Here is a 15,501-nt window from a genome sequence, read left to right on the forward strand (position 1 = left end):
TCCCCCCGGACCGGGGCACGAACCCGCGTCCCCTGCATCGGCAGGCGGACTCTCAACCACTGGGCCACCAGGGAAGCCCTCAAAAGAACTTTTGAACAGAGTTTTCTGAAGGCAAAATGTATTTGCTTCAGGAGACAATGAATTTCCCATGCCGCACACAGCTGGCTAGTGCTGCAGCAGACTTGTGCACAGAATATGTGATCGGTCTGGGTGATCTAGCAAAATTGAAATTTGATATATCTATCTCCTTTGAAAACAAAGCTAGTTGAGAGTGACGTTATGGTGAGGATTAAAGAGGAAGAAGATACCTTCTTCTTTTAAAAAATGATACACTATTTATATATTTCTTATCCGGGACAAATTGGATAAAATGTCTAGTCTTTGCATCTACAAGGAGTAAAGAGACTCTGTAACTTTCAAAGAAAGAAAGTGAGAAAACTCCTCTGGACAAGTCAACATTTGACTTGGTTGTGCTTTATAAAAATTATGTATTCTGTGACTGTGTATTCTAGACCAAAAAGGGTTGGGTCCTTAGCTTTTAACTTGGTACCCACGCAAGAACCTTGGCGTACCAAATAAACATATATGGAGTCATAAGTTTAGTAAAGAACCAAAGTCAAAGGCTTCCTTCAACTATTCGTCCTGAAATAAAAGCTAATTGAAGGATGGCAAAATTCATTTATTACTAGTCTGTGTGCATCTGATAATGGGTTGGGCAACCCATTTGTCAAACATTTTATGAAATGTCAAAGTATCCAGTGTACTAATACTTTTCAGGGGAATAATCATATCACCCATTCAGATTTTACATACTGATTTAATCATAAGACTACCATATTTGCTTTAAAGATAGTAAGTACTCTTTTAAGAAGCTTAAAAAAATATTACGGGAATGAAGCACCAAGAATTGTATATATTCATACATACCTCAACTGTACCAGTAGCCACATTACTTATAGATAGCAACAAAAATAAGCAATGGCCCAGAAAGCATGGAAAATAAATAAAATAAATACCTTAATTTAAAAGCAGGATTTGCCCTTAATTCCACTGCACCTGTTTCAAATACCCCCAAGAAGGAAAGTTGTTTTTTTTGTTTTTTGTTTTTTTTTTTTGCGGTACGCGGGCCTCTCACTGTCGTGGCCTCTCCCGTTGCGGAGCACAGGCTCCGGACGCGCAGGCTCAGGGGCCATGGCTCACGGGCCCAGCCGCTCCGCGGCATGTGGGATCTTCCCGGACTGGGGCACAAACCCGTGTTCCCTGCATCGGCAGGCGGATTCCCAACCACTGTGCCACCAGGGAAGCCCAAGAAGGAAAGTTTATTATTTCCTTGGCTAAACATTTCTAATTTTGTACTATAATATTAACACACAGGTATTAGTACCTCTCCCAAAATGCACAATTTTCCCTATTAATAGCTAAAATCTGCCTGGAAAAACCAATCAAGGGCAGGCTAATTAAGTATTAAGTTAGAAACCATGCTGTCCTGGATGTGTGCATTTGGACTGGCAGTTTATTTCAATATAACACAAATGCTGCAGACTGTGTCTTATGAAAAAATGCTCCATCAGACCAGGGGAAGGAATATATGGGTAGTATTTAAGTACCCATATATTTAGGAATTATTACATAAATTATTATATATAAAGAATATATCTAAGAATTCATTAATGTATTAGAACAAAGAAAATGGTACTTGTTAAATATACTAGTTGCTAGCACTTACCTAGTGTGTGCATTTGCCAGGCACTGATCTACGTGCTAGACCTACTTTAAAGCTTTCAATCCTCATAATACACTTATGAGAAAAGTACCATTATTATTCTGACTTTACAGATGAGGAAACTGAAGCTAGGAAGTTGTGTCTTGCTCAACCCCTGCTGCTGTTAGATTGTAGAAGCCAGGATTTGAAATCTAGCAGTGTGGTTCTAAAACCTACATTCTTACCCACTACACTTCACCTAATCTCCCTCTTCTGTGAAACACACTACTTATATTACTAAGCAAGAATTCATATTATCCTTGAATTATACAAGAGATTCTGTGAATTGAGGTCCAAATCATTTAGGCACACTGAAATTCCCAAAGAATATAACTTTTGAGTCTAAATTTCAACACAAATACCTGTATTTTATTTATCCAACTCCAGATTCTTTTCAGCTGAAGGCAATATTTACCTTTTCTGATGTACATACAGATGTGGCTGTATGTCAGTAACTTGCTTATTGCGGTCCACTTCTGATGCAGCTAGACTAGAAGTGAAAGTGCTTTACACAGGTCTTGGGTTTCTTCAATTTATTTCCCCCATTTTAAAGTATCATTATTGCCATCGGAATGATCCTATTTGCATGCAAGATGATTTCTAATGATTATTACTATTTGTAATAATCTGTATTGGAAAGCTCCCTGGCCGGCTCTTACCTAACTGCAAAGTACTCTTGTGGGCTCTCTGAGAAACACCAAATATCATAAACTGCAGGTGTCTCAATGGAATTATTCTAACTGCAAGCAACAGCACTTCATAGTAATGAAAGAGAAACATATCTGTTTCTTAACTAAGTAGGTAAATAGCCTGCTTTATTGCTACTCCTTGGGGACCAACGATTTTGAAAATAACATATCAAATCGGTAGGCCATCAAAGCTCACTAATTTATATTCAGTTGTTTCAGGTGGGTTTTGTTATCAGGGCATGCTGAATTGCGTGTTAACTTTACTATGTGTGAGTACTAGCATTTTCTAAATAAAATAATGGAATATGCCAGTGAAATATGTCATCCAATGAAAAGCACAGGGCAAGAAGAGCCCTTATGTATGGGGCCACTGCAGCTAAATACCTAATGTGTACATTATAATGTCTGTACTCTTTTAGTAAACAGCCCTTACAAAATCCTAGAAGACCCTTCAACAAGGCAATCTATATACTTGAAAGTAATAAAAACTTATTTCCTTAAAATGTTTACTTTAGACATAAGTAGGAAAAATACTCTTCCCCGAAACAGGCCAAATTTTAAAAACCCCTAAAAACTATGTTCCATATTTTTCATGTTTTAGAACTGAAAATGGAAGATAGAGATTTACTATGAAGATGACTAATTGTAAATAAATTACAGTACACAGACGCATAGGTATCTAACAAGCTATGTAGCTGTGGGAGGTTTTAGCCAATTAAAAATATAGAATTATGAGGCTCAAAGTAGTGATTTGATCTCCTCCCACAGACTGCACCGCAGCGAGATTCCTACATGTGGATTTCCATCCTCTTTCTCTAGTCTGTATTCCTTTCTATCCCCGGGCTTCTTTTCAGTGCTATTGTTACAAGTGCTACAGCTCCCCTTATTAGCATATGTGAGTCTTCAACAGCAGACAAAATTCCCTACAAAAATAGTGCTCCCAAATAGTGCCTTTCACTAGAGAAAATCACCCAAGGCATACCAAATTAAATAGAAATGTAAGTTTTATACAAAAGCAAAATGTGATTCTTTCCCAAATGATTTTCATTGAAAAGCAAAAATCAGTGTTATTTGCACAATTTCACCTCTAAAGGACAGAACTTTTTTGTATCAGAATTCCTAAGCATAAAATCAAAAATGATTAAGGAACCGAACATGTTTTTACATTATGCCTGCTACTCTGTTCACATGTGCAAAAAAACCTTCCTTCTCATAAGACAAAAATTAACAAAGGAGAGACTAATTGTAACTGCAATTACTGAATATTCAAAATTTGTGTTCTTCAATTTCTTGAACATTTTCTCCTTTTGTAATTTGTTATTACGTTTATTATCATGTTTACTCATTCATATGCTTTGTTATCTCAGTAAATATGACTGAAAATTCACTATATACCTCCTAACAGCACTAGCAAACAAGAGAATCAAAAAAGTAAGTTACTAAAGGGTGTGTTGGCCACTGACAGAGCTGATTTCTCAGGGAACTAATACATATGTAAATATGGTACTTTCCATGAAACATCTTCAAATAAAGTAGGTGTTTAATATACTTCTTTCATTGCAAAGGGTTAATCAGCAAGGTTTACATTTGGGAATTTTCGGCATCATGCTCCTCCTTCTCCCGCAGTACAGCCAAAAATCATCTGACAGGAAACGTAAGATTAAGTTTGTCCTACCTAAGCGAACAAAGAGTGCTCTGAACAGGCCACTGGTTTACTGCAGAGCGGGAACTTTTCTAATCCTGCTGGAATCTGCAGTGCTGCTCAGAAAATATCGCGGAAAAAGTTGTTTTCTTTCCTCTAACATCTTGTCTCTGGGTCATCCCATTTTGGTCACACTGCAGACCCTGCTGCTTCTCCCATAAAGGTTAACTTAAAGCTCCAAACATAATCATGTGGAAAATGGACATTATTGATTCCTATGGTCCATTGTTCCCCTATCCTAAGTCCCTGAAGTTCAAGTTCAATCTGGAATTACATCATGTCTGGTTTCTCCTGGTTACCAGACGGCTTGAGACGTGACCACGGCTACAGAAAAAACAAACAGCCTTCTTCACGCTTCGGCTCCCCTATCGATTCAAACGTAAACTTTTTTTCTTTCTCTCAAGTATGCTTCAAGTATGGAGCATGGTTAATTTAGAGATTAAGCTCCAAATTAGATTATCTAATGGCATCTTAATGGATTGCTGACCCATTTCCTGTGGGATGGCAGCATGCAAGTCTGGCTGGAATACAATTAATTTCTTAGGAAGTCTTCTGAAGAGTTTCCTAGATAAAAAGGAAACGCTGTGTTGTGCAAATCTTTCTTTACAAACGGAGAAAGTTAGGCAAAACTGCAACAAATCCCAATGTATTTTTCAACAACCAGATTACAGATACTGCGTGTGTGTAAACACCAGATCAAGATCATTTTTAAGAATGATCACATTTAAATTTTTGATTTCATAACAGGTGCAAATAATTTTTATGAAAATGGAGAAGTAATTCTTTTAAATAGAATATCCAAGTACAAAGAGCAACACTAGTTAGCAGCCCTGGTTCCCAAACAATGGTCATGTGCAATTTTGGCTTTTGCAACTCCCCTCCTTGAACGGGATTCTTCCATTCATCTACCTTATCAGCATTTCTATCATAGTCCCAGAGTGGTTCTAGGGGCCCAGAATGGTGTGTAAAAAGTTGAACATTTTGAACACACTTTAGAGCTGACAGCTGAAAAGGAAATTCAGCACTCTGAGAATAAAGCTCCCCCCAGGAACTCCAGGAACAACCCAGCTGTTGTACTGTAGTTACGTGTCAAGATAACAAACTGAAAGCAGGAAATGCTAACCTAGTGAATCCGCAGGGATGGTCTAGGTATAAGGCTGAAATACAAGTTAACTATTAGCATTATGTAAAGCCCTTTAATTACATATTACCCTTATCATACATGTGCCACATGTATACACACACATATGCACACACATATGCACATGAGTATATGCATGTACATACATACACCATTATGCATACACAGTACACACATACATATATTTACATACAAACATAGTTTGCACCACAATATTGAAAATTATTTTGTTTAAATATTCATTCTTGAGTCGTTGAGGACATATATTTTACAAAGAAAATTTTATGGACAAAGCAGTGAAAATGGTACATGGTTGAGGACAGGGTTATGCAAAGAGGCTTAGATGTATGAAATGAACACTATTACTCCTTCCTTTTTTGCCCTCCTTCTCCTGACCAACCAGATCCAAATAATCTTTACTGGCTGCTAAATTTCTCCTGGGAAATCAAGCAACTCTCTAGAATTGCAGTAATAAACGACAATTTCCTACAAAAACATGTGTAAAGTAACTACAGAATGAAGTATTCAACTCATAGAAAGGAACTGCTAACACATGTAACATGGAAAATAGCTGATAAAAGTCTCTTCGGTGCCATTCAATTATGGCATCAGCAGAAACACAAAAATCCCTCCAATTATTTCAGTAAAATCTTCATTTATTCATTATTTCAGAGGCTGAGCAAATGGTTTGTGTAAACATATCCTTCAGTAACACACACATGTTTATTTTAGCCATCTGAAGGCTGCTGCTATGTTTATAGAAGCCATCAGACACATACAGCCACTCACTTGTGGCTTTGCCTTTTCTTGAAAGGGGTGAAGAGGGAGAAGAGGGAATGAAACAATAAATCCAGTTTCTCTTTTGCATAAAGCACTACCTCCAACGTTTTTAAATAACTTCTATTTATGTTATTCTTGGATTGTCCTTTGGCTTTCTTGTTCATTCAATTATATTGCTCTTTCATATTTGCTAGTACAAGCTATGTTCTGGCTATAGTTTCAAGAAAGAAAGCCAGTTAGGGAGTTAACTGCTGTATTTGTTTATACCCACATAACTCACATATGTAACAGTGTAATTTGTCCACATCAGAGGACAAAGCACAGACACAACAGTACCCTTATGAACAACATAAGCAACTCATCATCACCTATTACCCGGCTAAGAGCTGAGCCCCTCCAGCGTCATGCAGAAGTAAGCCCTCCACCAAGGGATTTCACTCTGGGTTGACTGCAGTACCTGACCTTTGGGTTAGAAAAAAATTCACATTTTCAAGACGCAAGCAACACACACACACACACACACACACACACACACACACACACACACATGGCTCACCAAATTCTAAGGTCAAAACAACAGAACACCTTCAGGGTTGCAACTTAATAAGTCTGTGAAAACTTTCCTACGGAGTCAGCTTTGGTTCCTAAGAGAATGTTTATACATTGGGGGTGGGGGACGCGTGGAGAGGGAGGAGGATGGAGGAAGTCTTCCAGTTTTGATTATACTCACGCAGCTCCCTCGGCACTGCCATTTTCAGCCCTGAAGAAGGAGCTGCTTTGACATGGAAACACCTCTACAGAAGGATGGGCACAAAGCAGAAAACGGGGCGACCATGGACAAGTGATTATACGAAGAAGGTAACGGCAGCAAACAACAATCAAAACAGGGCAAAACCAAAACACCTTCTTTGCTTTGTCCTTTGCTACTACAAAGTCTCCGGGGATTGCCTTTTGTTCAAAACAAAAAGCAACAACCACAACAAAAATAACCTGATATTTTCTTTATTCCATTAGGACAAAGGCAAATGATTTAATTCTCTGGTTGAATAGACATTTCTCATGTATTTTTAATTTACTCAGATCATTCTAAAGTTGTAGCAGTGCACTGAAGATTTTAGATGTCTGTTATCTGCCTTAAAAGTAGTAGTGTTACAGACATTTGTGATTTCTTTTTTCAATATCTTTTCTAGGAAAAAAAAAAACGATTGAGTTTCATAAATAACTATAAGACACACACTATAAACCATGAATATGTTATGCCACAGACATGACCTATTTTATGATCAAATAGGGACTCCACTTGTGCCTATTTTTGATAAGTATAACAAAGCAAAGCAAATTCCTGTCACATTTGAGCACATTTACTCTGAACTGTATGATACTTGGATTTTAAGAACGGTGAGGGTCTGTATCAGTCACAGTGTGTCTGGGACTGCCCACCACAGAGATTCAATAAATACCTGTTGAATGTATGAACGTGATGCCTGCCGTTATCAATTATGTGCCCTCTGAATCATGATAAAAAGGGAAGAAACGAACCAAAAGCTACCTTTGTCAAGCTTTTTGAAGCACTAAGGCCATTCTACATATCATGATCTGCTAATCCAAAAAAATTATTTTTGAGAGAGAAAATAAAAGAAATCTTAACTACATGAATTCCAATTTTTTTTTCTGATTATGACCTGAAACTGATGACCACACCACTTTTTCACCAAGAAGGTGATTTGTAAGATGAACAATGCTCTCCTAAGAACTGAGTTTAGTCGTCATATTAATTCACTCCAATACCTGTGTTCTGTGGTGATTCACTGTCCACTCACCTTTTCCTTCGGGGGATAACAATTTTTTAGTTGAAACATCACTACAAACTAGGTACAGTTATAGTGTAAGTCTTCAATAATTTATATCCTTATTTCGCTTTAATGTACTTTAGCAATACTACCCAATTTTAGATAAGTAAATGTCAATCAGTAATCCACAGATTTGGAAGTTCACACAGCCACATTTAAAAACACAAGTTCTTTCCATCTGACTTGCAATTTTTTCTAAATATGTTAAAGCTTGTATGTAGAAATGGGCCATTTAGCCAACCAACAGAGCATGGAATATAAGGATAAATAAAATTAGATCCAAACATTGTGTTATCAAGTCGAATCAAATTAAATTTTAAAATACTTACTAATAAAGACTATTTAAATAGTTTATCTTCTTTCATTGAGTTTATCTTCTTTTTTGTAAGTATATATTGTATTTTTTCCAAATGGAGGAATAATATAAGCTTCATGGAAAAAATCAAAATAGGTAAAAATGTACACATTTTAAAGAGGATGTTATACTAATCTTTAAAAAGAGGAAAAGTCATATGGTATTCATTTCAGGTAGTGAATTAATAAAAAGTCAACAAGCTTTTAAAACAGAATCCAACTAATTTTCTTAATTTTTACCTGAGAAAAAAGTGGGCATTTCATTAATTTCATCCTTTGAAACTCTACTTTTCAGCAGTTTCTACGAAGCATATGGAGATGGGCAGCACTTTTACAACTGATACCCAAGTATGTACTTTTAACACAGGAATGCTTAGTAAAGAGAGGATGACAATCATAACACAGTTGGAAAATTATGTTGGCTCTACTTTTGTTGAACTCCTTACGGGATTACCTCACTCTCTTCTGTTAAATTTTATCTCATTACATAAGATTATACCATGAATTTTAATCATTTAATTTGCCAATTTGACACAGTTTATTCTATATTGAAATAATCATAAGAAGCTGAATTAGCACTACTTACTTTCTAAAACCAGTACATGCGACAATATCAAAACTAGTTTCGAAAATGAAGTTTTAGAATGAGTTTCTCAGTCAACCAAATAAAGTCAACTCTCAGTGATTCACATCAACGTATAAACAGAAGTTAAAACTTTACTTAAACAAAATTCCTTCTCTAGCTATTGATTCCAACAGTCCCCCCACTCCAAAATTCATGAGTGTTGCTAATAACAGTTAAATTGACTAATCTGAAATTTTTCTTTTAGTTAGCTTTTTCCCTCGAAGAGGGGAGTAAATGAATAGTAAAATGGCTTAAAGTTAATAGTAAAGAAAAAGAACTGAAATGAGAAGAATCTATAATGTGAAAACCCCATGCTTTTTCCTCAGACAGCTGAAAAAAAATCTTCCCTAAAACTGTGATTTCATTTTTCAGGTCCTAAAATCTAAGTGTCAAATCCCCTCCTCCCCACCTCCCCCCAGTATTATAAATCGTTTACAACATTTGACAGCACTTAGGAATTCCAGTCACCAATTAGCATATGCTCTAATCTCCAATTAATTTGAAGTTGCATCTAAATGAGAAATAAAGGAAGAGGGTAGGGAGAGAAGGATGATATAGCCAAAACAACTAAAATTTTAACATATATATACTTTCTGTAAAGCTAGTTAGAAACAAACACTATAGCTCATGTAATTTTAGGTGTAAGTGTAGGGTTGGAAATAATTAAAATGTTACCTTTGCCAAGTAATTCCCAATGTATCCTCACTGGTACTGGGGTATAAATGCCTGCCGTTTTGATTCATGGTCCAGTCACAAATCCTCAGCTGTCAATTGAAACCTAGCAGTCAGATATGGATCGAGCAGTACTACAGTTTTTAGTATTTAAATGAACACATGCAAACTAGTACTGTACATGGCATTAACCTTACTTTCCCAAGAGGCAACTTAAAAAAAAAAAAAAAAAGAACAAAAGAAAACCTTACTCTGAAAAGCAAAATTCCTAGACTGTTTTTCAGAAAAAGCTATTGCAATATGCTTCTCTATTAATTAAAGCATACAAGAGAAATGAGTGCTTAGAACATAACAATTAGACATTAATTAGAGTACAAAATGTGCTGAAATAAAAGCAAACGTTAATGTTCAATAGAGAGATATATTTTAGAAAAAAAATTTAAAAAGCTTTTTAAAATATGTAACATACCAAATAATCTGCACTGAGTAAAATAATCAATAACTTTTAAGCATGCAGTTTGCAAAACACAGAAGACATGCAGTTTAGAGGAGAAGGGTCCCACCTTATAAACATCCTCCCTAACTTATGTTTAGAAGCATCAAGGGATTCAGTTTTAGATGTTTACTAATTTTGTTTTATTCAAAGTGGCTTTTCTTTTTTTCAGAAGGAGTTGATAAGAGTTTCTACTTTTATTTTAAACTCAGAGTAATAGCATTGGAAATACTTTACCACATCTGAATAGAGTGAGGAATGCGCTGAATACAAGCTGAAACGAATTCTTCCCAGATCTCCAAATCATCAGCTCTGCCCTTCAGAGGTTGTTCCAGTAACCCTATCCAGCTCTGTTTGGTTAACAGCTGCCCTACAGTGCTAGCAGATTTATTGAAAAGATATATTGCTTATTTTTATCCTTAAGAAAGTAAACTTATCTGGCTTTGGGGGGAAAAAACACACTAGAAAATCATGGTTTTTAATCTGTAGAGAGCTATGCTGTAAATTAACTGAATCTTGCATTGAAAAGATGACTTATTCAAAGCAGTCCACTAAACCTTGTTTGCTGCTTTTCAGTAAGAGTTTCTAGAAGATGATGATTGGAGCCAAAGTCCCTTTAAACTCATGATAAGTTATTTTAATCCTTTCTGATAATGTTATGGCTAAAAAAAAAATTGGCTATTAAGAATCTTTTCCTTTTAGACTCTAGTGTCTATGCACTCTAGGTAATAGTGATTCTGGAGTTTCACAATATTTGGTTTTGCTCATTTTTCTACAGATCTATAGGCTCCAAAAACACCAACTAAAATTCCCCAAACATGTATTTTAATTATACTGATATTTCAGGTAAAAGTAATTTTATAAATTAAAGGACTGAAAATTAATTAATCAATTAATTAACTAATTAAAAAGCTGAAAAAATTCCCTTAATGTAGACAGATATATAGATTGAAAGATATGTAGATTTGGCTTAGAAATGTCATAAATAAGCCATAAATCAGTAAATAAATTAAATTAGAATGAAAAATATTCTTAAAATGGACCTTAATGCTTGCATAAAGGAGAAAATTTTATGGCAAGATTTTTTAAAAGTGCTCAAAATGGAGCCTCTAATCAGAAATGCAATGTGATGGGGCAATTTGAAAACTTATTTCTTCAGTAACAGTAGTCAGTTGTCTCCTTCAAAGTATATTCTTTTCAAGCAATACTAGGAAAACAATCTAAAAACAGTTCAAGTAGCTTGGCTTCGTATAAAGATTACCTTAAGGACCACTCATCGATTCTGCTCTAGTCCTAGTTTTGAGTCAAGTAAACATTCTGAAGAAGGGAGGCATAGAGCAGAGCTCTAGGCAGAGCGCATGTTAATTCTGCTAATAGTTAATTTCAGGTTAGTTTCTATGAGCCTCTCAGGTTATATTGGAGAAATTTTCATAAAGAGAAGCTATTTTCACAAAGCCAGGTGACCTAAATATCACTCACTGATTGGCTTGTTGTCTCCCAGACAACTGGGGACACTATTGTCTCCTTGGAAGAATGCATATGTAAATCAGTTAGTTTTCTGTTGTTCATGTTGCTAATTTTTTGTTTGTTTCTTTGTTAATCATCCCTCCAAAATGTCAAGTGGGCTGTCTTTGGCCACCCGTTGAACACTTAAAATCAACATACTTTTGGACTTTTCTTTCCTAACAGTAGTCTCAAAGGGATGAAACCTGACTACAACTATTCATTTTCAACCATACTTAAGGTATATGTGATCAAAATATCTTCTCCCAAACAGATAATTATGCTTAAATACACAAAAAATGATCACTGAGTATACTTAATAATCTACATGCCAAAGAAATGGGCAGGATATCAATTAGTATTGAATTAATTTCCTTTCAGTTACTGAAAATATAAAATAAAATTTAAATTTATTTAGCTATTTAGATTGTGGACTGGCATTATCAACATTTCCAAAAGATTCTGAGAAGTACTTATACCTGCTTATACGTTATAACTTACTTAACCAGGTTACTTGACCAAGAGCCTTTGAATTAATAATTAACCTCTTGATTAAGCAAAATTTTAAAGGTGATCGTGTGGACAGGGGAAACAATAAACAATTAAAATAGAAACTGTATATTCACTGAAAATTTCCATGATACTAATTCCTAATAAAATCAATTCCTAAGAGTCTTGTTTGAATAAGATAGTCCTGACTCAGCAAATTTTGAACAGATTCTCAGGTGATGAAAGGTTAAGTGTATTTAAGCTTCTTTTTGGAACATGTTAAATATTCTTGGGATTAGTATAATTCAGAACTCCTAACCAAAATGGATTTTACTTTAGACTTTAAATGTTTAAAATAATAGGTGATAATCTTATTTAAGTTTAGGGTAGTGATTCCTCAATTTCTGTCCTGTGAGAGAGTAGGTGTTATGTAATTTAGCTATCAATTCTTTTTTTAAATTAAATTTTAAATCTTTAATTTTAAGTGGTACATAAATACATGCCTTTCATTAACATAAAAATTTTCTGCAAAGCTTCAATAACGCCCTAGTGATTTTTCCAAGTATTTTTCCTCAAAAAATAGGGAGATACTTTTTCCCCCTATAGTAATCAAGTTTAAAATACCAGGGGCAAAGTAGTTTAGAAATTTAGTTTGTTAAAGTTGTGTGTTTGTAGCAACTTGTACATTTGTAACAATACAGACTCTTTGACAGATCTGATCATATGCACATCCTGACAGAAATGCACACATATAAATAATTTTAATTCTTTAATTTATATGCATCCACAAACATGAAATAAGGTTGTCTAGAAAATTAAGGTAAATTTTATATTAGAACAATTATGTCCAGATTTCCAAAAGCAAACAGAAGGTGAGGTAAGGAAGTTTAAGATTCTCCTTCAAAAAAGCTATGAGTGAAGGGATGGGGTTGAAAAAATCCAAACTAAGAAAGAAGTGAAGGTAAAGTTTTCACTGCATATGTTCTTAAGATGATGTCCCTAAAATCTCTGGAATGAGAACCTTGTTCTTAGCCGCCCAACTCAATGAGTTTCAGAAAAACAAGCATGGGGACCATCTAGTTTCCCTCAAAAATCTGCCCAAAAGGAAACACCTAAGATCTGGATCATTATCCTTGCCTACACACAACACTCAAATATTCTTGCAGGTAGAATCCACATTGCCTGTGATTTCAGAATAAGAGTTTGTTTATTTACATGACGGCCCTCCATTGCTATTAACACGGGCTTTTGTTAAATGCCTCACAATTCGCTTTGGGAACAAAAGAAAGAAGGTAAGAAAATGTTCTACTTTGCTGGACTCAGCAAACAGTACTAACAGTCCCTTATGATGACAACAGTTTTCCGCTGAACCAATAAACCATTAAACTGTAAACAGAATAATCAACACAGGTAGATTTATCTTTTTGCTTTTCTTTTTTTGAAGCTTACAGGGACCCTCAAGGGAATATATTGAAAGGTGTGTTTTATGTTCTTTTAGGTTTCTTCATTTCTCCAGATAGCCCCCAGAGAAACAGATTTTTGTGGGGTGGAGGTGCTTTTGGGGATGGGGTGATTAAAAAGATATTTTCCTCTTAACTCTTAGATTAATTGATTTTTATTTTATTAATCACCTACCAGAGAGCAAATAAAATGGCCTCTGAATGAAAAGGATGTAGCTTTACTGAACAAACAAAATGGTCAAGATAAAATTGTGATACAGGTGGAGTGTGTAAACATATAAAAATGAAAAAGATATTCAAGGTCATCCTGGTACCTTAAAGTTACATCTAATATCAATTTCTGAAAAACGTGCTTCTTGATATTTAATTTAATAAACACGGTAGGATTAAGTTAAATGGGTATGCATAGTTCATGAACTAAATAAACACTACTGACCATAAATCATAAGAACTAGAGAATGAAAAGTTGGGTTTTTTTTAAATTTTTAAATGGAGGCTACTTTCATCTGTAAAATTTAATATTTCAGGGGAACTTGGAGATCATGTAGTTCAACCTCTTCATTTTCCTTTCCAAGATAAGAACAGGACAGAAAGGTTTAAAGGCCTGTCCAAGGTTAGACATGTCCTGTCATGTCACTAAAACCACACCTCCTGACTCCTAATCCCTGTTTCTCTCCCACGACACAAGTTTGCCTGTCATTATTCTTTTCCTACCCTACTTTTCATGTGCAGCTCAAGAATATATAAGGCTAAAATGTCTATAATTATAACTTTTCATAGTTTCCTTTATTTCCCTGATTCTGCTTAGACCTTCTGAAGTTAAAAATTTCAGAAAAGAAAATTGTCTCCCTTGTGATTGCATTGACTGAAATTTAAGGTTACAGTAAACATTTTATTTTTATGTTAATTAGAATAATTTATCTGGATATTAGCCTTTGATACCCAATAAAAGTAAGTGAATGAATGAATGATAAAAGACAGCCTTTGGAAGGTTTTTTATTTTTTATTTTAAGAACTAGCCAAAAAGCTAAACATTTGCATAGCCATTATTTTGAGTGAAACTTCCTTTAAATGTGTTTCCTTTCCAGCTAGCATATGTGAAAGGTGACCTCTTATCCATTTACACACCTACCCAGAAGTCATGTGATAGGGTTTTACGTCAAGCTGTCAATTATGATAACAGACACAATAAGAACAGCCCAAGTGTTGATAGCCTGCTTCCTGACTTTATTGAAAAGTTTGTTGATAGTCTGCTTGTGGCCTTTCAATTGCTTGCCTTTAATAAAAGACTACCTTGCCAGTGGTTTTAATGTACCTTTGGCTTTGCCATTTGTCAGGACAAATATTATAAAGGGATTTCAATGAATATCTTAGATAAACAAAAATAAAATCCTACAGAGGCAACGTCTTAAAAAGGCCATCGGGTGTAACAGAAATTTTTAGTGTCGTGAGAAGTCCTTTCAAATTCTAGTTTCAAATTTTTATCAAGAAAAGTGTTGAAAACATTTTCATAGAAAGTAGCCCAGTGATTGAAATTGAAATAAGAGCATCACACGACCATGCAAGAGATGTAACATGCGGAAGCCCGGGCACCAGTAAAATCCATGCAACTGTGAGAAGTAATGCAAGGACTTGAGTTGATCAGCCCATTGATTCATTAGCTCTAATAATAAGTAGCATATATAGTCAGGAGATTATAATTTTGAGATTATGAAAATAAGCCTTGTATCTTATAAACTAGAGCTGACTTGACTTTGTTGTCTCAGAGAAGGCAAAAGTGACCTCCCATTTGCTCCATCTCAAATCTCAAATCTATTTCAAAGGTTAATATGTACCTTAGCCCAACTCAATGAGTTCCAGAAAAACAAGCATGGGGACCATCTAGTTTCCCTCAAAAATCTGCCCCAGGGGAAACACCTAAGATCTGGATCATTATCCTTGCCTATACGACACTCAAAGAGTAATACTATTTGAATAGTAA

The 15,501-nt window shown here is 35.2% G+C and overlaps 1 protein-coding gene across 5 annotated transcripts in view; it reads right to left on the minus strand.

The window, feature by feature from the left end:
* The window catches only part of NFIB (nuclear factor I B), a 236,600-nt gene that overhangs the window by 10,795 nt on the left and 210,304 nt on the right, over positions 1-15,501 (minus strand). For 3 of the 5 annotated variants that reach the window (XM_024126835.3, XM_024126837.3, XM_024126836.3), the window contains exon 11: positions 9,579-9,667. The exons of the other annotated variants lie outside the window; for them this stretch is intronic. In XM_024126835.3, the coding sequence (XP_023982603.1) occupies positions 9,579-9,667 (89 nt within the window). The remainder of the gene's footprint in view (positions 1-9,578; positions 9,668-15,501) is intronic. 5 annotated transcript variants of the gene reach the window in all.

This window comes from Physeter macrocephalus, chromosome 9 (genome assembly GCF_002837175.3).
Source record: "Physeter macrocephalus isolate SW-GA chromosome 9, ASM283717v5, whole genome shotgun sequence".
Lineage (NCBI taxonomy): Eukaryota > Metazoa > Chordata > Mammalia > Artiodactyla > Physeteridae > Physeter > Physeter macrocephalus.